The sequence below is a fragment of the Leucopleurus acutus genome (genome assembly GCF_964270905.1).
Source record: "Leucopleurus acutus genome assembly, chromosome: 8".
In the NCBI taxonomy this organism is placed as follows: domain Eukaryota; kingdom Metazoa; phylum Chordata; class Mammalia; order Artiodactyla; family Delphinidae; genus Leucopleurus; species Leucopleurus acutus.
In genome coordinates, this window is record NC_139151.1 from 63,101,536 (window position 1) to 63,124,984 (window position 23,449).

A 23,449-nucleotide genomic window follows, 5' to 3' on the forward strand; every position below is an offset into this window, starting at 1 on the left:
GCACTGGTTCAAGGGCCAGTAATCAGGAATCAGTGGCCTGGACAACTACAGTAGCTTCCTAGCAGTTCTTACTGCATCCAGTCTTGTCTCCTCCATTCATTTTTCTCAGGAAGCCAAAAAGACTTTTCAAAAATACAGATTTGATTATATTCCACTGACCCAAAACTTTCAATGGCTCCCCACTGTCTACTGAGTAGCCTAAATTGGTCAAGACCCTTCTGTTTGGAAAGGAAATTTGGCTCTAAATTTCCTTTCCAAACAGAGTTCCTACTTCTCTCCTTCAAGCAATCCTATATTCCAACCAAAGTTAACGCCCTTCTGTTCCTCCTGCCCTCTCCTCCCTGTGCCTCATGCTAACACTATCCCCTACCTGTGATTCCCTTCCATATTTTTCTGGCCCTGCCTGGCTCCTACACAGCTATTCCTACTTGATGCCACCCACAGGTTCAAATCCACCCGATTTCCCCAGGCAGAGCCTAAAACAGGGGTCAGAAAACTATAGCTCACCTGTTTTTGTAAATAAACTTTTATTAGAACAGTCATGCCCATTCACTTCCATATTGTCTATGACTGCTTTTGTGCTGCAGTGGCAGAGTTGAGTAGTTGTAACAGAGCCTCTATGACCTGCAGAGCCCAAAATACTTTCTATCTAGTCCTTTACAGAAAAGGTTTGCTGACCCCCGAACTAAAGCAACAGCTACTTTGTTTAGTCTCTCCCTTTGAGGTTCCATTCTGGTAATGGGGATCCTGCTTATTCCCAAGTCAACTCCCATCCCTGTGTGCTCTAGTTCTGCTAACTGGGTCACATTTGAGCTAGAACTTCAGTTTGGGGTAGGATGTAACAAACAAGGAAAGGACATTTCAGAAGGGGGGAACACCATAAACAGAGGATTACAGATGACAAAATACGAGGCCCCTCAGGGAATGAGTGATGAAGCTAGCCCATGCAGAGGAATGACAGATGAGGCTCTAAAATTAGCATGGGGTCAGACTGGGAAGAGCCTTAAAGGCCATGCTAAGCTTCTGTTCTGAACTGCAAGCAATTAGGAGACCTTTAGGTAGCTAGAAATTCAAGCTCAGGATAGGAGAGAGCGATCAGAGTTGAAGCTAGAGGATTTGGGAGCATAATCCACAAAGGCAATAGGTGAAGTAAGGTCAGGCAGGGGGATCCAGGGACTGTGGGGCAGGGCCAGGTAGCAGATCTGAGCCAAGAGTCAGAATCTGGGCATAAGAGCCAGGTGACAGATTGAAGCTGGAGATGGATTATCCACAGCCTTCAGAGTCCATGCTCCTAGGAACCACCTGACTGTGAAGTAAGCTTTCTGTGTCAAGAAAGTACCCATAGTGGAATGCAGAAGGTATGGGTAGGATGACCCTGGATTCATCTCTTCTGATAGAGTGGCACCTTTATCTCTTTTCACTTCCTATCTCAAGAGTCAATCCAAGGGCTGATGCATTGACATACTCCATGCAAAGCCACTGTCTCCATTTCCAACTGGGCCTGGACAGAGGACCAGTGGGGGAACCAAGGGCAGCACCCTACTCTAGGTCTGTGGTTCCTACTGTCCCTGAAGCCCAGACAAGCTCCAGATTGGCAGGCAAGGGAGCCAGATTTTTTTTCTGGCTCTCTATAAGTGACCAATTACGTGACATTCAGCAGAATTCTAGAACTTTCTGGAATCCTGATGTCCCATTTATTCAATGAGGGGTTAGAGATATACTCTAAGGGCCTTTCCTGCTCTCCAGCAGTCATAGCAGTTAACCAATGACTGGTCCCTCCTGAGTGAGAGTTCCCGCAGACAAGAGGCCCCTCCAAGACCCTGTCCATCAATCACATCTACCTTGAACTCCCTCCCTAGCTATAGCTTTCCAAGTAGTGCCAGCGGCAGCAGGCTCATCCCCCAAAACACTGCCTGCCTCCTTCCTGTCACCAGGGGAATTGCTCTCCCAGGAACGGCTCTGAGGTACCAGTGCTACTCCCAGGGCCCTAGAGAGCCAATTAAGGTGGGGAAACTGTTCATGAACTGAAAAACCATCCTGCTGATAGGCTCTGGAGCTCCAGCTTCTGCACCTGCTGCACACCCAGCTCAGCCCAGCTCAGCAACCTGCCCTCCACCTGGGAAACTTGGGTCACTGCCCACAACAGATCCCACAGTAGTTGCACACACGGTTCGTCACCTGGAGTGAGCAAATAGCAGGCACCTCGCCTGCCAAGCTCCTGGTGCTGAGATCTCATCCCCTCTACCTCCCACTCTCACCCCAGGCCATTAGAGCCCCTCCAGCTGAGCTGCTCATTAAGATAAGTATCATTTCCCTCTCTGACTCTGAGGTTGTAGCATCTTGCATCAGGTCCCTCTCTCTTTGGATCTTCCCAAATCCCCAAGGCCTGCCCACTGAGGAACAGAGATTGCTCCCCGTTTCAGCATTTGTACTTTTCAAGGGATATGCTGTTACCCATCACTAGCTTCAGGAAGCAGGAGGCTATGGTGGTTATTTGGTGTTCTTGGAGCTCTTCAAGTCCAGTCCCAGAGAATACCCAGGATCACCTAGTCAGTTAGTGCTAGAGTCCAGACCGAGCTCCAGGGCCCATGACTTCCAGACCAGGGCTCTGCCCATATGTAGACTGCATCATCCACACTGAGATTGGGAAAATTAAGATACTAAACAAAGAGATTCTGGAATCTGGACCTCGGAATCAAGGTCTCCCATGTAGGATATTTCTTCTGGTAGATTTGAAGAGAAAGAATAATGTTCCTTTTATTCACATGGGGAAGGAAATATTCAAGTAATGGCCTTCCTCCCCTAAAACAACACATAAAACCATAGGAGCCCTGAGAATTCTGAAGACAGATCCAGCACATAGTAAACAGTTTCAGGCATGCCAGCTTCCTTCAGAGCTTGCTACACTTATTTAAAGTATCACTTGGGGACTCAATGGCCAACTTTCCATGTAGAATTTGACCTGGGACCATTTTCAAATAGGCTTAAAAGCAAACAGTCCCAAGAAGATATTCTCATTGGCTGAGTAGATCCGTTTCCAATATCCAGCCTTTCTGGAGCCTTCCACTCCAGTCATCCCACAGCACAGCTAAGACATTGTGTGTTCAGCATACTACTGCCTTTGCTTTGGTCCCCATCATCAGCTACCTTATAGGGTTGTTGTGAAGTTTAGAAAAGATAATACAGGCATAAGCACTCGGTACAGCATCTGCCAGCCAGAAGGTGCTTGATAAATGTGATTTGTACCTCACAACTTGAGGACTAGAAAGGGGCAGTGTCATAAGTGAAAAAAGTTTTCCTTCCAGGCAAGAGCCATGGGAGATCTTTGTGGATCCACTGATTAAATCATTTGTTCAATAAATATTCACTTAGGCCCTCGTCCTGTGTCAGGTTCTATGTTGGGCTGTGGCATTGTAGAGATGAAAGGCACAGCCCAGTTGAATGAGATGCCCACCTCACTCCCTCCCCCAGTGCTGAGTCCCACTGCAAACATGCAGGCCTGGTGAGGCTCCACTGAGGGATCAGAGTTGAAAACCAGCTGGACAGACACTGAGCCCAGGCACAGCCCCTCTTCCACTCAACTCAGCAACTTCTCAGTTCTGCCCAGCAACCAGCAGGAATAGATTTATGGAAATGGACTCATCCCCATGCAATGTGGCCGCAACTGGCTGGAAGCGTTGATGCTAAGGACCTATTTAATTCGTCAGCCTCTATCCATCTCCCCTGCCAACCCTCTACCTATTCCCATATTTAACTTTTGAAAGCCCCAGATTGGCAGAAATAGGATAAGCCTTTTAGCAAGTCTGTACTCCTACTCTGCTGGATAAAGTGGCAGTGCTAAAAGCTCTTTCCAAAGAACCAAACTCTCAAAGCATGGCTTCTCAAATTACAACAGGAATCTAAGTTCAGGTACTGGGTATCTCACTGGACTTCCCAGAGATAGGTGACATCTCTGCTTTTCATCAGAGTGGCATTTGAGTGCCATTCTTTTAGTCCTTCAGAAAACATTCAGTGAACAACTGATATCCACCAGTCCTTGTGCATGGAAAATCTCCCAGAGGTATTGCTCCTTTGCCTAAACTTTAAACAGTCTTCTCTTCACATTCTTACCACACTGTATTATTATCATCTGTTTAGTTATCTGCCCTTCAATAAAATATGAGTTCCTTGAAGGCAAGGGCCCTGTCTTTTCATCTCTGCACCCTAAACACCATAGGGCCTGGTACATAAAAGTCAATAACTACCTGTGAAGGAGACTGACATACAAACCAACAAATACCACACAGCATAGAATCCTAAAACCTCCAAGTAGCAGAGGAAGCTTATTCCACTGATCCACAAATGCAAATATGGAAGGTAGCAATAGCCTGGCCAGACTGCAGGACATACTAAATAATGTAAGATGCCACATATTCAAGAAATTGCCTCTCTGGTTCCAAGTCAAGCATGTTTGCATCTAACATTTTTTTCCACTTCAGTTTCACAAGTTCTAAATAATGGTATTTTTTCACATTTCTTGGTCTCTTACTCTATCCTAGGCACAGTACAGAATGTTTTATGTGTATGTTCTCATTTAATCTTCATAACAATCCTATAAGTTAATTACTACCATCATCATCCCCATTTTACAGGGAGGAAAACTTACCAAGCTATACAACTGCTGTATTAAGTGGCAGGTAGATTAGGACTCACACTCCGATGCCCAGATATACTGACACCAAAGCTTACGTTTTCATTCTCCCTTGCACTTAGAATAACCTGGCAACAAACACTATGATTCTAAAAATTGTCACTAGTATGAATTTAGTTTTCTGACTTTAGAGTCAAACATATCCTTGAAACATGCATAATTAGTTCATGTTAAAAATCTTTTATTTTTTTAAGGCATCCTGTTGTGTTTTTTTTAATGTATTTTGTTTATTTATTTGTTTAGGCCGCACCAGGTCTTACTTGCGGCATGCATGCGGGATCTAGTTCCCAGACCAGGGATCAAACCCGGGCCCCCTGCCTTGGGAGCACCAAGTCTCACCCACTGGACCACCAGCGAAGTCCCTAGTTCACGTTAAAAATCTTAAGTGAGGGGCTTCCCTGGTGGCGCAGTGGTTGAGAATCTGCCTGCCAATGCAGGGGACACGGGTTCGAGCCCTGGTCTGGGAAGATCCCACATGCCGCGGAGCAACGAGGCCCGTGAGCCACAACTACTGAGCCTGCGCGTCTGGAGCCTGTGCTCCGCAACAAGAGAGGCCGCGACAGTGAGAGGCCCGCGCACCGCGATGAAGAGTGGCCCCCGCTCACCGCAACTAGAGAAAGCCCACGCACAGAAACGAACACCCAACACAGCCAAAAATAAATAAATAAATAAATAAAATTTAAAAACATTTAAAAAAATCTAAAATGAGATTAAAGACCTAAACGTAAGAGTCAAAACTATAAAACTCTTAGAAGAAAACATAGGGGAAAAGCTTTATGACAGTGGATTTGGCAATAATTTCCTGGATATGACACCAAAAGCACAGGCTTTTGGAAAAAATAGGTACATTGGACTTCTTTAAGATTTAAAACTTTCACTATGTTAACAGGACACTATCAACAAAACAAAAGGCAACCCATGGAATGGGAGAAAATATCTGCAAATCATTTATCTGATAAGGGTCTAGTATTGAGAATACATAAAGAACTCAACAACAACAGCAACAACAAAAACCTGATTAAAAAATGGGAAAAACTTGAAACTAACAACACTCTAAATCAACTATACTCCAATAGAAAAATTAAAATTAAAAAAAAGGCAAAACTGAAACTCTATATCATTAAACAACTCCCCGTTCCCTCCTTCCCCCACCCCTTGGCAACCACCGTTCTACTTTCTATCTCTATAAATCTGGCTACTTTAGGTACCTCATGTAAGTAGAATCATAGAGTATTTGTCTTTTTATGGCTGGCTTATTTCATTTAACATACTGTTCTCAAAGGTCATTCATGTTGTAGCATGTGTCAGAATTTCCTTCCCTATTAAGGCTGAATAATACTTCATTATATGTGTATACCACAATTATTTATCCATTCATCTTTCCACGGATTCTTAGGTTCCTTCTACCTTTTGGCTATTGCAAATAAGGCTGCTATGAACACAGGCATAAAAATATCTCTTCTAGTCCCTGCTTTTAATTACTTTGGGTATATATCCAGAAGTGGAATTGCTGGTAATTGTATATTTAAATTTTTTGAGGAATCACTTTACTGTTCTCCGTGGAGTCTGCACCATTTTATATTCCCACCAACAGTGCACAGGATTCCAATTTCTCCACATCCTCGCAAACACTTATTTTCTGTTCTTTTTTTTAATACTAGCCATCCTAACAGATGTGAGGTGGTACCTCATTATGGTTTTGATTTGTATTTCCCTGAATATTAGTGATAGTAAACATTTTTTCATGTGCTTGCTGGGCGTTTGGATATCTTGTTGGGAGAAATGTCTATTCCAAGTTCTTTGCCCAGTTTTTATTTGGGTTGTTTGTTTTTATTCTTGAGTTGTAAGAGTTCTTTACATATTCTGGATAATAACCCAACAGTGCTGGAACTTTTAAGACATATTTAAGATTCACCTTATTTATACATTTAACTTACTGTATTTCCAAGAGTTCTTTAAGTAATTTAGAATGCTTATTTGCTGGACAATTGAATTATTTTTAAAAATTTAGTTTATAAAAGCAAATACTAACTGTAAATATGTTTAAATATTAATGAAAGGCCCTTTAAAAGTGATTGTTAAATTTGCTATATTTATAAATAGAACAAGATTTGTAAGTTAAAATTAAAAGCTTAAGGAAGAACAAAGTCTAAGTAGTAAGTTTAAAAATCATGTATTAATTTAAAAAATCAAAGTATACAATACCTTTTCTGTACTCTGAACTCTCAACAGAGACTCAGAGAGCTTAAGTAGCTTGCCCAAGGGTTTAGAGGCCTCGAAATTCAGATCTAAAGACAACTGCAATGCTATAATGCCTCAAAGATAGCCTAGACTTGTGCTACAAATCACTTTGAAAAAACTGCAGACAACAAAACAAACAACAATGATGATGTTTCTAAATGCTGTCAACTTTTTTGGCTTTTTCATCCCACGAGTTCATTCAGCAGACACTCACTGCATCTCTGTTACATGCCCTGTGCTAGAATACTGAAACGAAGGGACTTGGCTCTTGTCTCCAAGGACTTCACAGTTCTCAGTGAGATTGTTTCCTAGGAAACCTGACCTTCAGAAGAAAGACAGAAGCTCCTCCCTGCTGGAGGAGGGAGCAGCTTAGATGGTGAATGTTTCATTAGTCAGTGTGAGTCTGTTCAAAATCCGTTCCTGACTGACCCTAGGAGCCCAGCCATTCTCCCCCCGCCTTGGAAGTTCAGTGGGTCAGGACATGTCCTCTCCTTCTGGGGAGTCAGCCAAACCTTGAATCAAAATCTTCCCAGGTTTCTTAGCCTGCCACCAATTTAAGGAAATCCCAAACATGAAAAATCCCAGTTTACAAAACATATATTAAGCATCAGGAGGATTTGCTTTGTCTCACAGATTCCCCAAAGAGTTGCTTTCAGCAATGAGTATCCCTTGGGCTCTTACATTCTGATTCTTTCTACACCTGAAATTCAGTACCTATGAAATGGGAAGAGACCTGTTATATAGAAGGAGGTGAACCTGTGGTATTTTTGTACTTACCAGCTGGGACAGTCCCATGAAGCCCAGCAACCTGCCCTAGCTCCTGGATCAAGCCCTGGAAGCAGTCCTTACAGAGCAAATGCTGACAGGGTAGGAGTCAGGCACCTATATCTTGCACGTCCTGTTGGCATAATGAGCAGATCAGTACCGCCTCTATCTGTCCACTTCTGTGTTTCTGGTCAACTAGAGGTCGCCCCATAAAGCTCACACCTATATCCATGCCCATGCATGTGCCCAGAACCGGGGCTTTTCCATTAATATCCTCAAGCGTGAAGCAGTGTGTAGAGTGAGCAAGCTCCACTCCCTGTAAGTGAAGCACAAAGCAGAGTGATTTGTTCTTTGGGGAGACAGATACTCCTGGACGGGCCAGAAAAGACTCAGAGACCAAGGCCTCAGAAGTCCAGGCTATGTCCCTCTCCAACTGGAGGCTCATGCAGGGCAGATTCAACCTCTCACTTGGGCCCAAAAGACAGTCCAGCATCTCTGCTGTGGAAAACAAAGCCTGGAGGGGTCTGCCAGGTTGTGTGTTTATTACAGGGTTTGTTTGCCTTCAAGTGTCCCAGATCTACCTGTGCCTCTCTTTATTAGTGGACAAGCTTGATCCAAGAGTTCATGTTGGAAAAGAGAAGGAAATGTATTAAATGCCAAGTTTATACCAGGTGCTTTATATACTTTATCTCCATCCTCACAATTACCCTTGGAGATAGGGACTATGATATTTTAAAAAATTAAATAAAACCATCAGAGACAGGATGAGGAAACTGAGGTTCAGAGAGGTTGGGTAATTGCACAAAGACAGACAGTAAACAGCAGAATTCAAATTCAAATTCAAATCCAGGTCAGTCTGATTTCAGACTCCATACTCTTAACTGAAATGTTTCTCAAGCTGAGGTCCACACACATGTCCTCAGGAGCTCTCTCCACCAACATTTTTAAATTAGTGTTTCATTCTGATGAGTTTTTTAAAGTATAAATATTCTGGATCATCTATATATTCATCATGATGAGATTTTAGAGGCAGTGTTAAGAGTTAGGATCTAGTTCTTACCAAGCAGTATTACTTTGTCTCAGGCTAATGAGAAGAGAAGGGAGCAGACAATATGTAAATGATGCCCTCCTGCCCCATGAAGCTAGAATGAGATTATGGCACACAATGATGAATGTTTCACAGTACCTGGAATAGACAAAGGTGGGAGGGAAAGTGGGGCACCATCACTGTGGCACAAGTTTGCTAAACTTAGCCACATCAGGGTGCACCACACTTAAGCTGTAGTGACAGTTTCGTTTAGCAACACATCATCTGCAAATGAAACTAACATTGTTAATTTGATTGTTTTGGTTTTTTATAATTTATAAACTGTATTAGGTTTTGTAATTGTATAAGAGCAGAAAGAGTGCACCTAGTTTTATATTTGTACTTATTTCAGAAAAAAACCAAAGATCATTTAATTCAAATCCGGAGCTCTGTAATTATGCAAATTTGAGAGAACTTTCACTTCAATCCACAGTCTTTCAGAGCCAAGCCCATTAAGGACAAAGGACGACGGGGTTGGGGGAGACCAGGCTTCTTGTGGGCCCAGCAAGATGCCACTAAATAAAGCAATGCAGGGGGCTCTCCCCTCTAGTTCATTCTGAGGCTCTAAGGGCAGTTATTCCCCAGACAGCAGCCATAGTAGGCGAGGTGAGGGCAATCTCTCTTAGAAGGTTTAAATGTGGTAGAGTTTATTTCATTAGACTTTGAGAATACCAGACCTTTTAGTCTTAGAACTGCTTTACATATTTTACTTATTGAGCACCCCAAAGAGATTTTGTTTATGTGGTTATAGCTACTGCCATTTACCGTATTATAAGTAAAACTGAGATAATTTAAAAATATTAATTCATTAAAAAACAATAAACCTATTACAAGTCAACATGAATAACATACTTTTCAGGAAAAATTAACTACTTTCAAATAAATTTAGTGAGAAGAGTGACACTGTTTTTCCCTTTTTGCAAATTGCATTAATGTCTGGCTTAACAGAAGACTTAATAGAAGCTGGCTTTCCATACCTGCTTCTGCAGTTACATGTTGTTTTGTTTACAGTATATGAAGAAAATCCAGCCTCACACAGCTATACAGTTGGAAAAGATAGGAGTAGCCTTATCAGATAATTGTGGATATTCTTTGATACTACTGCAAAATTTAACAAGCGGTAGTTTCTTAAAGGTTAGTTGTAATGTGGAATCTGAAACTACATCAATGAACTTTTCTTACTCTGTTATATTAACATCCACTGGTCTGTCTTACACTTTGAACTGCTCTTTTACTCAGGCATAATTTTTATAACACCAAGCACTGGTGATTTGGAAAATATTGGTTCAATGATTTACACAGATGCTCCAAATATTGACATGTTTCATTATAGAAAAAAAATCACCCTCTTTAATATCACCTCTAATTGCATCAGAAAATTCTGTAACTATTATGAAGTTGTCAAACTCATGGAGGCAGCTATAACTTTACCCGAATTCTAATTTTTGCTTGCAAACTCAAATTTTATCATTGGCAACAAATACTGTCAGTTTTCTTCCTTGAGGTGACAGGCTCACTTCATACTTTGAGAAAATATCTGCCAAATTCTCAAGCCTGAATAATCACAGTTTGTCTGTAAGTTGTTCTTTCAAATAAAACTATTGTTCTACAATAATAATAATAATAATATAATAATATAATAATAATAATAAGGCTAGTGCAGCGTGCGACTCAAATAGTAGCACAGGTGCAGTTCCTCACTTAAGTTCCTACTTAGTTCCTCACTAAGTAGCAGAGGTGCTTTTTGCATACTTCTAATTTCTTCATATAGAATATTAAAAAGACTTGTATTCAAGAATTGAAATTTAATAAAAATGGACATTCTTCAGTGAAACTGGCTCTTTTCTTTTTCTTTTCTTTTCTTTACAAGCAAATGCCTGGCAGTGAAGAACACACTGACTCGTCTTTGGCTTTGGCTTTGGCACCATCAGTGCAAATGTCAACCCAGTGAAAAGGGCAAATAACATCTTAGTATTACTATGAAAATTGTTTGACCTTGTGGAACCCCTGAAAGGGTCTCAGGGACCCCTGATGGGCCTTTAGACCACACTTTGAGAACTGCTGCGCTAGACTCTGAAAAACAATTCTGGGCATTTGGGGGCGTGGCATAGCTTTCCAAACCAGTGGGCACTACCCAGGGTAAGAATATAAAGAAATAAGTATTTCATTTCTGTCTTAGAAGAGCAATTGAATTAACTCTATGAGGGTAAAGGTTAAATTAAAGGCACAGCAATGGGTCTCTGACTTAAGGAGAAGGGGGGAAGGTCAAATGATCTCTTTTTTATCCCCTTCCTCCTTCTCACCATAACTTACCTCTTCCCTCTCCTTCCTATCTCCCCTGACCTGGGAAAGCGAAGGTGATAGTTCGGCAGAATGTACTTAAGCCAGGAGTAGCCAATTCAAATGCCTCCAGGGGCCAGCCATATAAAGACTGTGGGTTCAGTGTTGCCAAATCTGAGTTTTTTCAAAACACCAGAAATCCGGATTTTTATTTAAATTTTTAAACGTGGCAACCAATTAAATTTTAAAAAAACATAAGAAAACAGCGTGAGTCAAACAAAATATACCAGCAATCAGCTCTGCTTTAAGTCATGAAGAGACCTGAACTAAATGAAACATCAGGTGAAAGACTGGAAGGACGCACAGGAAACCGCACCTATATTACCTTGTTTACAAACCACCTCCTTTAATATCCCACACCCAGATGTGAGAGAAGGGAGATATTAACTGGGTTTCTGTAGCCTTCCCAAGGAATAACAGAGCAGGTCATTGCATGCCACATTGGGAGTCAGAATTTCAAAGATTGTTTGCATGGGTAGTACAGAACAAATTATCATCAAAATGGTATACATTTTCCGGGAAAAAATGGGAGGGAGAAACACCAAGTAATGAGAGAGCACCTACTCTAATGCTAGACTGTGTTGAATGTGATATATTATTTATTTGTTTGTTTACTTGTTCACTCTTTGTTTTAGACACAGTCCTAGGGCAGGACTTTGTCTTTCTTGTTCACCATGGTACCTTCCCCTCTTTGCCTGGCACCTATATATAGTGCCTGAACATAGCACACACTCAATAAATATTTCTAAAATGAACAAATGAATCTCAGTATTTTTTCACTACACAGACAAGAAAACTAAGACTCAAAGAGAATATGCTACTTGTTCAAAATCATTCAGCTAGTGAAAACAGAGGTAGGAAATGAACCAAAATTTTTGTGTTCTTTCCATGAATTTTATCATCTAAAATTAAATTAAAACCGAGGAGCAGTTGAATTTATTGTGCTATTGGATGAACTGCCCTCAAAGATCCTGGCATTCCTCCCTTCACATTCTGCTATTCTGAGTTTAATGGCAGCAGGGTTTTCCATCCTAGCTTCCAACAAAGCTGTTAGGAAAGCATTTGCCACGTAGTATAATGAGACTTTTGAAAATCTATCCAGCACAGAAAGGAAGGACACTTAGTTCTCGAGTTATATTTATTTTTACTTTGTAATGAAGAAAACCTTGTGTGGTCCTATGAATTTTCCCCTAAATGCCATATTGCCGTATATCAAAAACTACTGATAAAAGCAAAAACAAAACAAAACAAACAAAAACCCTGAACCTGGTGTAGTTTAAATTGGAAACTATACATGCTGCTGGTGCATAAATTCGTACAGGTACAATCCATTTGGGGAAAAAAAATATATATATATATATACACACACATATAGCAACATAAAATGAATCATAAAAATGTTTATACCCTATAATACAGCAATCTCACTCCTGGGAATTTATCCTAGACAAGTTATTCAACAGAAGAAGAAAAAAGCCACATATACACAAATGTTCACTGCATCATTTTCTCCAATAGCAAAAAACACAATGAGAACAAGGAAACAAAATACATGAGAAAATGGCTTAGTAAATTATAGTATGTGCTGAAGATAAATTACTCTTCAGCTGTTAAAAATAATAATCATGGATACTGGGTAGTGATACAGAAAAAATGTAATAGTATTAAACGAGAAGCAGAAGACAAAAGGATTTGCATACTATGATCATCAGCTTTGCAGATAGCTATGTCTAGATGTAAATAAAAACTGAAAGGTAATATTCAGACATGAAAACAGCATTGTAAGGTATTATAATTTGAGATGTTTACACTTTTTTTAAAAAAAATTTTCTTTCATGTTTTACTGTCTTTTCTATTACATATAAGTTTTAAAATTCTTTCTGAAGTAAATTTGGATTTCTGAGTTTTTCTCAAATTCTCACTTAGAAACGACATCCTGACTCTTCCCATCTTAAATTGACAATCTTCTACTTGAAAAAGGAAAGCAACATAATATTTCCAAATGTCCAAGTCTAAAGGTGGAGAGCAAGAAAACAAGGCTGGCTGCACCCATGCTGTTGTTGCTGTCTGAAGGACTGCTGATGAAATCAGGCTCCCAGAGAGGAGAGGAAGAGAGAGGGACCACAGGGCCCTCTTCAGGGTGGCAGTGTGTTTACAAGGCCACCTGGAGAGAGGGCTGAGGGAGCAAAAAGGTCAGCACTGCATATACCTGCCTCACCAGGCTGCTGCCTGGCATCCTCTCCCTTCTGCTCATTTCACAGGCATTTTCTGAGGCCCTGACCCTCTGGGGGAGCCCAGATGTCTGAGATGTCACAAGGCCATGTTTTACTTCAGAAGAGATGCCACAGAGAAAGAGGCCTCTTACGGGTCAGGTCCACCATCACGCCCCGTGTGCCTGGTGAGGAGGGACAGATCACCTAGTGCCTCATGTCTGGCTGCTATATACAGAATTCAGCTTTGTTTGCTCTCTCAGAGCTGGCCGACCCACAATGACAAATCCCACAGGAGCCTTATGTTAAAGCTACATGATTTCCTTGGGAAGAAGAAGGAGCTGGCTAGAAAACCAAAACCAGACAACTGTCCAGGGCACTCCCCCTACCCTAGAGATCAAACCACCAATGAGGAGAATGTTAGGTGAGCACAGAACCCAACACAGAGTACTAGTCTGCTCAGGGAGGCCTTCCATTCAGAAGGATGGCCTGAAGGATAGGATGCAGCCCCTCTGTAACCAAGGAACCTGACAAAACTATCCAGAAGCAGTGTCCCATCAACCAGACTCTACCTCCATGCCCTGGGCAGTCTTGGTCCTTACTTCAGTCCCTATTTACTAGACACCTGAAGGTAACCTTTCATTCCCAAAACTCTGCCCAGCTTACCTCCATTCACAGACCATCTTCCCAAGGGTAGTTTCTAGGTAGCTCAGCTCATCACTTGTGCACTTACTGGCCAGTTTTGATGTCAAATAGAGGACGATCTCTTCTTAGGCCTTGCCGCCAACTCTCAAGGCCTCTCTTTCTGCTGGTAACAGACAGTATGTGATTAAGGACTGAAAGAGCGATGAAGCCCATAAGGCTGTGAGGTCAGAGAGGGAGGAGATGCTAAGGTAAAAGCAGGAGATTTGGAGAAAAAAGACTAAAGGCTAGGCCCAGGCTCTATATCTTAGCAGCTCTATAGCCTCTGGCAAGTCAGTCAACCTTCTGTGCCTCAACTCTCTCATTCATAAAATGGGACTAGTAGAGTTGACCTCTCAGGCAGACACATTTTGTAAACTGCAAGGTGTATTTGGTTTTTCTCACTGTGGGCTGGAGTGTTCTGGGAAGAGCAGAATGTAAGGTAGGGCTTAAAGGTTGAGGAAGCTTCAGGACACCTGGTCAGAAAGAAGATGAGTACTCCAGGCATGAGAAATGGCACTAGCACAGGAAAAAAGGTAGAAGGGATGTACCAAGTTTGGCTGCAGTAGAAAGCTTGTGCAGGGAAGAAGCCAAGGTTAGTTTGGAAAGGCAAGTGGGCTGTATTCTGCTGGTAATAGGGAGCTATCACACTTTTTGATCAAGTAAGTGAAAGGATGAGAGTCATGTTTTAGGAAGATCAGACTGACAGAGGTGTGAAGGATGGACGGATTGGAGGAGGGTTAGAATACAGGCAGGGTGATCACAGGAGGGTGCCGAACTCCAGATAAGACAGAAGATGAGGGCCTTAATGAAGGTCATGGCACGAGGGCTAAAGAGGAGAAAGCAGATTTGAGAGACAGGTATAGAAAAAAAGACACGGTGACAGCGTATTAGAGGAAAAGAATGCTTGGGGACAATTTTCAAGTCTCCCTGACATCACTATCTGGGTGGACAAGGCTGCTCACCAAGCTACAGAATAAAGAAGACACCAGAGAACCGGGAAGATCAAAGTATTTGGTATGTCTATCTAGGATGTCTTAGAATGTCCAAGGGATACTAACCAGAAATTAAGTGAATATATGAGTCTGGAGCTCAGCAACAGAGATGTGAATTGAAGCCACCCAAGATGAGTTCACCCAAGAACACTGTGTACTATGAAAAGTTAAGAGAGGCAAGGACAGAAGGCTCAAGACACCAATACTTAAATGGTGGACAAATATAGAAGAACCTGAAAGGAAGACAGAGAAGTAGCCAGAAAGATAAGAGGAAGGCAAGAGATTAGTTAGAAAAAGAAGTCAAATGGGTAAAGTACAACAAAGAATAAGTGGTATGAGGAAGAGTACATTCAGTTCAGTGTTTGGTTAATTGATGACCTCCATAAGAGCAATTTCATTGAAATAATGGGGCTGAGAGCTAGACTGCAGTGGATTAAACAATGAATGGGAAGCTAGCAAATGGACAGGATTTGTTGACCATTCTTTTGGGGAGCTTGGCTGAAAAGGAAAGAGCAAGGGTAATAAATAGAAACAGGGAGAATTTAGGATATTTTAGCTAAAATGTATTTTAGCTGAAGGGAACAAGGCACAGAAAATACACCCAAACACACACTGAGTGACTGAGGGAATGTGATCTTGAACATTGGCTGAGACTTAAGACGGAAAGGATGTCTCTTGCACTTTAGTTTAGAAAGGGTGGTGAGGGTAGGTGCATTCATTCACTTAACGATCATTTGTTGAACATGTACTACATGCCAGGAGCTAGGAGTCCATGGATAAAAGAAAGTAATCCTCCAGCCTTTAAGAAATTTGGTCTAGTAGGAAAGACAAATGCGGATCAACAATTACATAAGAGCTCTGTACTAGATTTTGAGATGGCACAGTGGGGGGAGGTGAGCAACTATGGCTGAATGGGTCAGAGAAGTATTACAAGAGGAGACCCTTGCATAGGGTCCAGATCGAGCAGGGGTTCTCTGGTCCAGGAGAGGAGGGGGTCACGGGCATGCCAAGTAGGTTGCAGTGAAAATTAAAATGTGGCGGGTAGAAGATTTACAGGGTCTGGAGAATAAAGAACCCTAAAGCGACCAGGCGTAGAGGTCCCTGAACTCAGGTTGTTCCAACTGAGGACGACCGGGACGATAGCACAAGGGCAAAGGAGAAAGGAAGACCTTGAGCCCACTCAGTAGTGTGGGCGAGAAGGTCCCGGAGGGTGGTAGAGACATCTAGAAAGACTTTAAAGGGAGCAGGAATAAAGGGAGCAGGAAGAGACATCGGGTGGGCACATAGGGTCAAACAGGACCTTGCGGTTTCTCACTGCGGCCAGGGGACAAGCAAGCAACCGCTACCGCCCGAGCCGAGCCGACCACCAAAAACACAGCGAGACGCATGGGGCTGCTCAGGATGGGGCGGTTGGTGAGCAGCAGAGAAATACAGTGGCCCCAGCAGGTTCCTGGGCCGTGCCCCTGGGAGAAGCGCCCGGCCCACCTGGACCCCAGCTGCGTGCACTACAGCGTCCCAAGCCCCGCCTTCCGCGCCAGCGCTCCGCCTCTGAACCCGAGCGCACGCGTGACAGCACGAAGAAGGCTCTCGGCCCCCGCAGCCTCCGGAACAACTCTATGACGGAGCGTTCACCCCACAGGAAGTGGAAACAGCAAAACCCGCAGCAGCTCAAGACCCGCGACGCCAAAAAAGCTCCGCCCGCAGCCCGGCCTCCGGACCGGAAGTGAGGCGTTGGCTCCGCCCCCGAGCTCGATAGCTCGCGAGACTTTGCAGAGCCCTTCCTTTTTCGTCTCGGTCGCTGACATGGTAGGTGATTTTTCTGATGCGTCCGCATAGTTCCTGGCCTAGGTCGCGATCTTTACTCACCTTGCACCCCAGCCACCTACTCCCGAGCTTGGCCCGGTCCTCCAGGCCGCGCATGGCCAGCCGCAGGGCGGGGTAGCCGGCGTGGGTCCGGGGCGGGGCGGGGCGCCTGGGGCCGCGTGTTCATCCTGCGGTTCGGTTTCTCGAGACACGCGGTTCGGTTTCTCGAGACACGCGGTCCGGGGTTCCCGGGCGCCTCCCTGATGAGGCCGCACGGCCCCGGGCCAAGCCGTAATCTCGACTTTGCTGAAGGTGCAACAAAGCAGATCCTTGATCCCCAGGCCTATAGGCCTCTCACAGACTGGCAAGCTTCGGCCCCTGCCCCTCTTCCCTTAGGCCTTATCACCAAGCACCTTTTCCCACACAGCCATCCAGACTAAGGAAGACCCGGAAACTTAGGGGGCACGTGAGCCACGGCCACGGCCGCATCGGTAAGTACTGTCTCCACATCCTGGTCGGCCTTGGGCTATCTCTGCATGGTGCTAGCTTGTCAGTAAGTAGGTAACTTAGAGAAGTGGGTTAGTTAGAGCTCTTGGCGGTCGAGTCGGATTGAATTTGATCATTAGCTGTTGGCTTTATCTTTGAGAATTCTCTAGTACTCCAGTTTTAGAGAATTTCACGTCAGTTGGGGGGTTGGAAATTGAGCGGGGTCCAGTATTGAATTGGTTGAAGGTATGGTGTACTGTGCTAGTGTTGTGAGGTGGAACACTGCAAAGTGATGATCATCCCAGAGTCTTGAAGGAACAGCATTGCTGGAAGAGGGGTATTAAGCAAAGGCACAGAGGTATGGGGAAATGCTTTTGCGAGAAGTAATATCGAGGGGTTGGAGAAGGCTATTTTAGCCATGTAGCTTTGTGTTTCTGCAGGCAAACACCGGAAGCACCCGGGCGGCCGCGGTAATGCTGGTGGCATGCATCACCACAGGATCAACTTCGACAAATAGTGAGTGTTTTTCGGACTCTGCCTTTACTGACACTGACAGCTTTGGATTTAGGGGTACAGGGTAGTTAAGAACATCTTCAACGGGAAGCAAGGCTCTTACCACTCAGAAACCTTGCCTGTGGCTGGGTTTCGTCAAGTTAATATTTGATGTGAACTGAGAACTTGTCACCGAGGCTAGAGTCACGCTTGGGTATCGGCTATTGCCTTAGTGTGCTAGAGTCCTCGAAGAGAAACTGCTGACCTTATTCACTGGCTGTGGCCCTCGTGGCATAGTCAGTCACCGGGTTAGTGACATGCATCAGATTGACTTACACAACTGTTAGATCCGTTTAACGCCCACAAATTAGCGGGGTTGTGTTTTAACTATTTGTTTAGGAGACCTGTGTTACAGGAGTGTGGGGAAGCTGTCAAGTGACCTGAATCCTAGTCTTGGCACTGCCTCTGACTTTCTCAGTGACTTACTTTGGTTCCGTGAAATAAGGCTAGTCTTTTCCACCCGATAGTCTTTGGTGGCTTTTTAAAGATTTGTTTTATTCAAGAAGTGGAGTACCTGCTTTGTTACTCTTCTGCATGAGTGCACACCTTACACTGTAATGGGGGGAGATGGACTGTGGAGATGGTAAACATAGCTTTTTAGTTGGAGTGAGGTAATGGAAATGGTTGCCTTCTTTTCTCAGTCACCCAGGATACTTTGGGAAAGTTGGTATGAGGCATTACCACTTAAAGAGGAACCAGAGCTTCTGCCCAACTGTCAACCTTGATAAATTGTGGACCTTGGTCAGTGAGCAGACACGGGTAAATGCTGCCAAGAACAAGACTGGAGCTGCTCCTATCATTGATGTGGTGCGATCGGTGAGTGAATTGAATATTTTTTGCCTTTTAAAATTCTGGATAATATACTTGCACCTAAAGTCTATACCCAGATACCTACTAGACAGTTCCACTTTCCGTAGCATTTCCACGGGTACTTACTGATCAAAATTGAACTCTTGTTCAATTGTGATTCATGCAAAACATTTGAAGAGTAGTTCTTCCACTCCCTCATTCATTTACTTCATTTTTCACTTGAACGTTTTCCGATCGGTTATCTTATTCCTAGTGTCAGTGCCCTGATTTGTACGGGTTTCTCACCTGAACTATTGGTAGTAATTTAGGTCAGCTGGCTCTGGTCTGTTTTACACAAGACTGCATGAGGCACAGCCCTTGGCTCTTTATGTTTCTTACAGAATAAAATCCTAATATGTTCAATTGTTATTTAAGGCCCGACATTATCTGAAGAGAACCCCCGCCCCCCTCCCCCAAAAAAAGCATTTTTGTATATCATTAGGAGTTCTGGTCCTTGTGTCAGTCTTACCCACTGTGGGTATGGAGGTGGTGGGAATCCTGAGGGGGCTTTCAGTAAAGTTTTAAATTTCCCTTTCTCAGCCTCTTCTTTGAGCAATTCTGATGACCATGACTTGGAGCATTGCTGGAAATGTGATTTTCCTTTTTTGCTTATCAAGTCGTAATTGAATAGGAGAAAGGGTTTGAGCTCTGCCCGAGACTAGAGTCACATCCTGACAGCTCTTGTCCTGGTGTGCTAGTGTCCTCGGAGAGAATCTGCTGGTCTTGATTCACTGGCGAGGGCAGTCAGTGCCCCCGGGAGTGCCCAGATCAGAAACATGCCCTCCCTGGCCCCTAGATGGAGTGGATTGGTAGGCATTTTTCTTCGTACCCATCACAGAGTTGGTGACTGCCACGGTGCATTATAAACCCTTTTCTCTGTTCTTCTAGGGTTACTACAAAGTTCTGGGGAAGGGAAAGCTCCCAAAGCAGCCTGTCATCGTGAAGGCCAAATTCTTCAGCAGAAGAGCTGAGGAGAAGATTAAGGGTGTTGGTGGGGCTTGTGTCCTGGTAGCTTGAAGCCACGTGGTGGGAGATTCATTAAATGATAACAAGTGCTTTTCTCTTCTGGTCTGAGTGAGGGTTCTTTGGCACTTCTACCTCCCTACCTGTACAGAAACCCACCTAACAGGTTCTAGGAGTAAGGGTTTGAGGACCTGGGCTCTTCCACCAGCTCCCCTCAAAGTATGGAAGAGATGGCACCAACACCGAGAATAAGGCCTTGGCTGGTTACCTAATTTGAGGCTTCTCACTTACAAAGCGAGAATGATACCTGTTGGTGCCGTCATACCATTGAAAGGCCTGTTGGCATTGTGTGCTCTGACTTTATAAATGAGTGGGACAATGTGCCCTTAATTGTTCCATGTCAAGGGGGAAAACTCATGATCTTTACAAGATTTTGATGAGTCATGTTGGAAAGATGGGTCAGTGGTAGGATAGAAGTGGTTCTTTGGGACTTACTTCGTCAGTTTAAGGTTCTTACACCTGGCTTCCTCATCTCAGACCAAACCATTCTGTTGATAATCAAAATGTTGGAATGGGGCCCAACAGTCTGAATTTTAAACACACCAGGGCTTTTACACATCAGAGTGGTTTGGATTCTAGAAAGCAGTTGTCAGGATTTATGGGTCCTTGTGCATAGGAGTCTTCATGTTCAAAGAAATAACGTCATGAAATGCTAATGATTTTCCTTCCAGCGTGAAATGTATCTAATAGAGAAATTTGGGGAATGCTAAAAGGCCAGAAACCAGAATCAGGTTTCCTAGGGTTTGTTACCTCCTGCAAAACCAAGAAGATGAGCAATGCTTGTGTGCAGATAGGACCCTCTTAGATCCTGGTAAATTATAATTTGGTATAGTTTTCCAAGATTTTGAAAGTTTTTTGGCCCATAATAGAACTTGCAGTCTAGAACCCTGACCAAAGAATAGTTAAGATGGCACTTAAGCCTCCTAAAACTCTACTTACATGTTTAGTTTGGTAGAGGGTGGTTTCTGTATTGTTTTGTGGGATCATAAATAGACTGGGAACTATGACTTTCTGTGAGACTAATTTGTCATGACAGCCTTCAGAAGATATTGGGGATGGTCAAATGTAAGGAAAGACAGGGGAGGAAATGTAATTGATTTGTATAATGGAGAGTTAAAGGTGTCAGGAAGGCACTCAGCTGGATAAGCTAATAACATCATTAACATCTTCTGTTGGTACTGGTGGAGAAAGGTAAAAATCGGGTTTCCCTTAATGTCTTTTGGAGGACTTATAATAGGGAAGCTTCAATGCCTTCTAGACACTGAAGGTACATAAATGTGTAAATACAGTGTCTTAAGATTCAGGCCGGATTTGAAATTTATATCTAAACCTAATAGCTGTGTGACTTAGGCTTAGTCCAGTTTTCTCATCTTTAAATTTAGGTAAACGTACCTACTTGAGGATTGTGTGGATTAAGTAAGATGGAAAGCATTTACTAAATTTTTGTATTTCGCTCTTAGTAACCAGCATGTAAGTGAACCATTATTACCCGAGCAGACAAGTCAGTTAACCTTGGTGTGATTCAGTCAATGGGAAAGTGGTCTAAACACAGGAAAGAGCAAACATGCATTTAGGAAACCCAGTTTGGAAAGGTTAGGCAAGTTGGGCGGTGTTATATGGGAGAGGAGCATGAAGCGAACAGTTATTCTGGCCCGGCTGTAGTTTAAGGGTACAAGGCTACAGTGGAAGGCTGGAGGCGGGACCATGAGGATGGAAGACAGGATTCAGAAGACATAAGGGACAGACAGGACTTGGTGACTGAATTGGGGTGGGGCTGGCAGCAAAATATGGTTTAGAGGGAGGATAGGTGGTCAGTAGTCCCTTTATGGCTAGCTTCCTCCAAGGTTTCATTGCTAGAACCTTGCAGTATAACTGTCCTGAAACTGGGTGGGATAATGCTCATCCCAATCCTATATGGAGGTGCTGCTGTTGGACATGGATGCTAAGTATGAAAGTCAGTCACTAGTACAGCCATTCTGAATAGGGAGGATGCCTCAAGAGTACAGCTGCTGATCTGTGTGAGCTGCCATGTTCTGGCTTGCTCACTCACCATTATCTACAGGTAATAACTGGGCAGATGCTCTGATTACTCCCAGGTAATACTGTTGCCAAAGGAAGCTGGGTTACTGGTGAAAAGCCAAACATGTTCAAGATAATGGAGGACACGGACCTAGAGCAAGTGCTTATCTTTCATAGGACCAAAGGCAAACCTTACGCTTTGGTTTTATATCTGAGAGTGAAACGTGCCAATGCTGAGATACATAATATAGCCGATGCATAGGAAAAGTTCATGCATTAGATTGTCGAGCTTTGATTAGCCTGTCCGGTAGGCACAGAGACCCATACTGCCACTGCCTCTTTAGTGGCCGATGATAAGTGCACGGTGTTGATGAGATTCTCCCATGTAGGGGGAGCAGGTGCCCCATAACTTAACAGGTGCCCCCTAACTCAGGTTAACGGCTAAATTCTCTATCAGCTTGAATTGCTAAGTATATTTCTAGCCTAATAATTAATGTATGTGCTTTAAATACATTGTTATTCAAACCTCGGAGCTGCCACTGTGACTTCCAATTTATGGGAAATGTCCGCCACATAATTTGCAAAAGCCCTCATTGTCAAAACCAGCTAAATAGGATTTTAACTTTTCAATTCAAATAAATATTACTATGCGATGGCTAACTAGCCCAGTAGCAGCCAGCCCGGGATAAAAAGCAGCCAAAGGCGTGCACCACCGGCGGCAGGCAGGCAGCGCTCGCGTACCTGCGCTGCGGGGTGGGAGGTTACCGGGATGCCAGCGGCTGGAGCCCTGTGGAGGCTGGCGCCCTAGCAGCCGCTCTCGTTGGTCCCTACCGCCCGACGTCCTTGGCGCACTCAAACCGGCCGCACCGCACAGCCGCTCTCCTCTCCCTTGCCGCTGAGCCACTTCCTGAGGGTGTGAGGTTCTGGTTCCGGCGTCACTTTGATCTCTGTCCCATCCCACCCCAGGGCCGGAAGCATGATAGGCGCCGATCCGCCATTTCCGGCAGGGGGCGGGGCTGGCCCGTGGCGCGCGGACGAGGCGGGAGGTTTAACCCGGCCAGTGTCCAAGTGCGGCGTGGTGGGCGCACAGCCTAGGTCGCCTGCCTCGCCGCACTCGATTTCCGCTTTGGCTGCGCGGAAGAAGAGAAGCTGTGGCCTTTTGATGCACTTTCAAGATGGGAATTTCCATCTCTCTCAGATTACGTTGCCGTTAAAAGATAATGAGTGTTCGACGTACTTTGGGATTAAAACAAAACAAAAAAAAAAACTTGTACGTGCATGGGAAGGTTCTGGAAGAACAATGCAGAAGGGATTTTTTCCTCATGAGTTTTGGGAGGTGAGGAAGATGATGTATGCTTTGGTAGTTTGTTTCTTCCTTAACCAAATGCATATTACTTTCACGTTAAAAAGCAATATAAATAGATAACTTTAACTACAAGTTACGGTAGCTTGTCAGTGCTGAAAAGTAATATTTTCTCTTATTCTAGAACTTCATGACCTTTTAAATTACACCCACCCCCACAGCCCATAGGCAAGTAAATTCAAGATGTTTTGGAATGCCACACTGTGTGGCTCTAGAAACTAATTTTGTGTGTCGCCCCTAGGAAGAATATAGGTTAAGTGTGTGTTTCATTTCTGGCTCTGTTTTGCAGCCCAGTTTTTGTTTTACTTTCATTTCCACTTAAAGTTGGTTTTAAAAAATAAAAAA

At 43.7% G+C, this 23,449-nt stretch overlaps 2 protein-coding genes across 2 annotated transcripts in view; one reads left to right on the plus strand and one right to left on the minus strand.

Moving 5' to 3' along the window:
- Positions 1-16,351, minus strand: part of TRIM66 (tripartite motif containing 66) — a 56,284-nt gene extending 39,933 nt beyond the window's left edge. The window contains exons 1-2 of the mRNA XM_082845235.1: positions 16,310-16,351; positions 14,000-14,138 (exon numbers count right to left, since the gene is read on the minus strand). Of these exons, the coding sequence (XP_082701361.1) occupies positions 14,000-14,005 (6 nt within the window). The 5' untranslated portion in view covers positions 14,006-14,138; positions 16,310-16,351. The remainder of the gene's footprint in view (positions 1-13,999; positions 14,139-16,309) is intronic.
- Positions 16,352-16,714: 363 nt separating this feature from the next.
- RPL27A (ribosomal protein L27a) lies at positions 16,715-19,760 on the plus strand. The gene is made up of 5 exons (XM_082844681.1): positions 16,715-16,815; positions 17,240-17,303; positions 17,739-17,814; positions 18,492-18,666; positions 19,588-19,760. Exons 1-5 carry the CDS (start codon positions 16,813-16,815, stop codon positions 19,714-19,716), a joined length of 447 nt encoding a protein of 148 aa, XP_082700807.1. The 5' UTR covers positions 16,715-16,812; the 3' UTR covers positions 19,717-19,760.
- The last annotated feature ends 3,689 nt before the right edge of the window (positions 19,761-23,449 follow it).

Coding starts and splice junctions, on each gene's coding strand:
- RPL27A (XM_082844681.1), top strand. Junction 17,815..18,491: donor AGGATCAACTTCGACAAATA/GTGAGTGTTTTT, acceptor TTCTTTTCTCAG/TCACCCAGGATACTTTGGGA. Junction 18,667..19,587: donor TCATTGATGTGGTGCGATCG/GTGAGTGAATTG, acceptor CTGTTCTTCTAG/GGTTACTACAAAGTTCTGGG.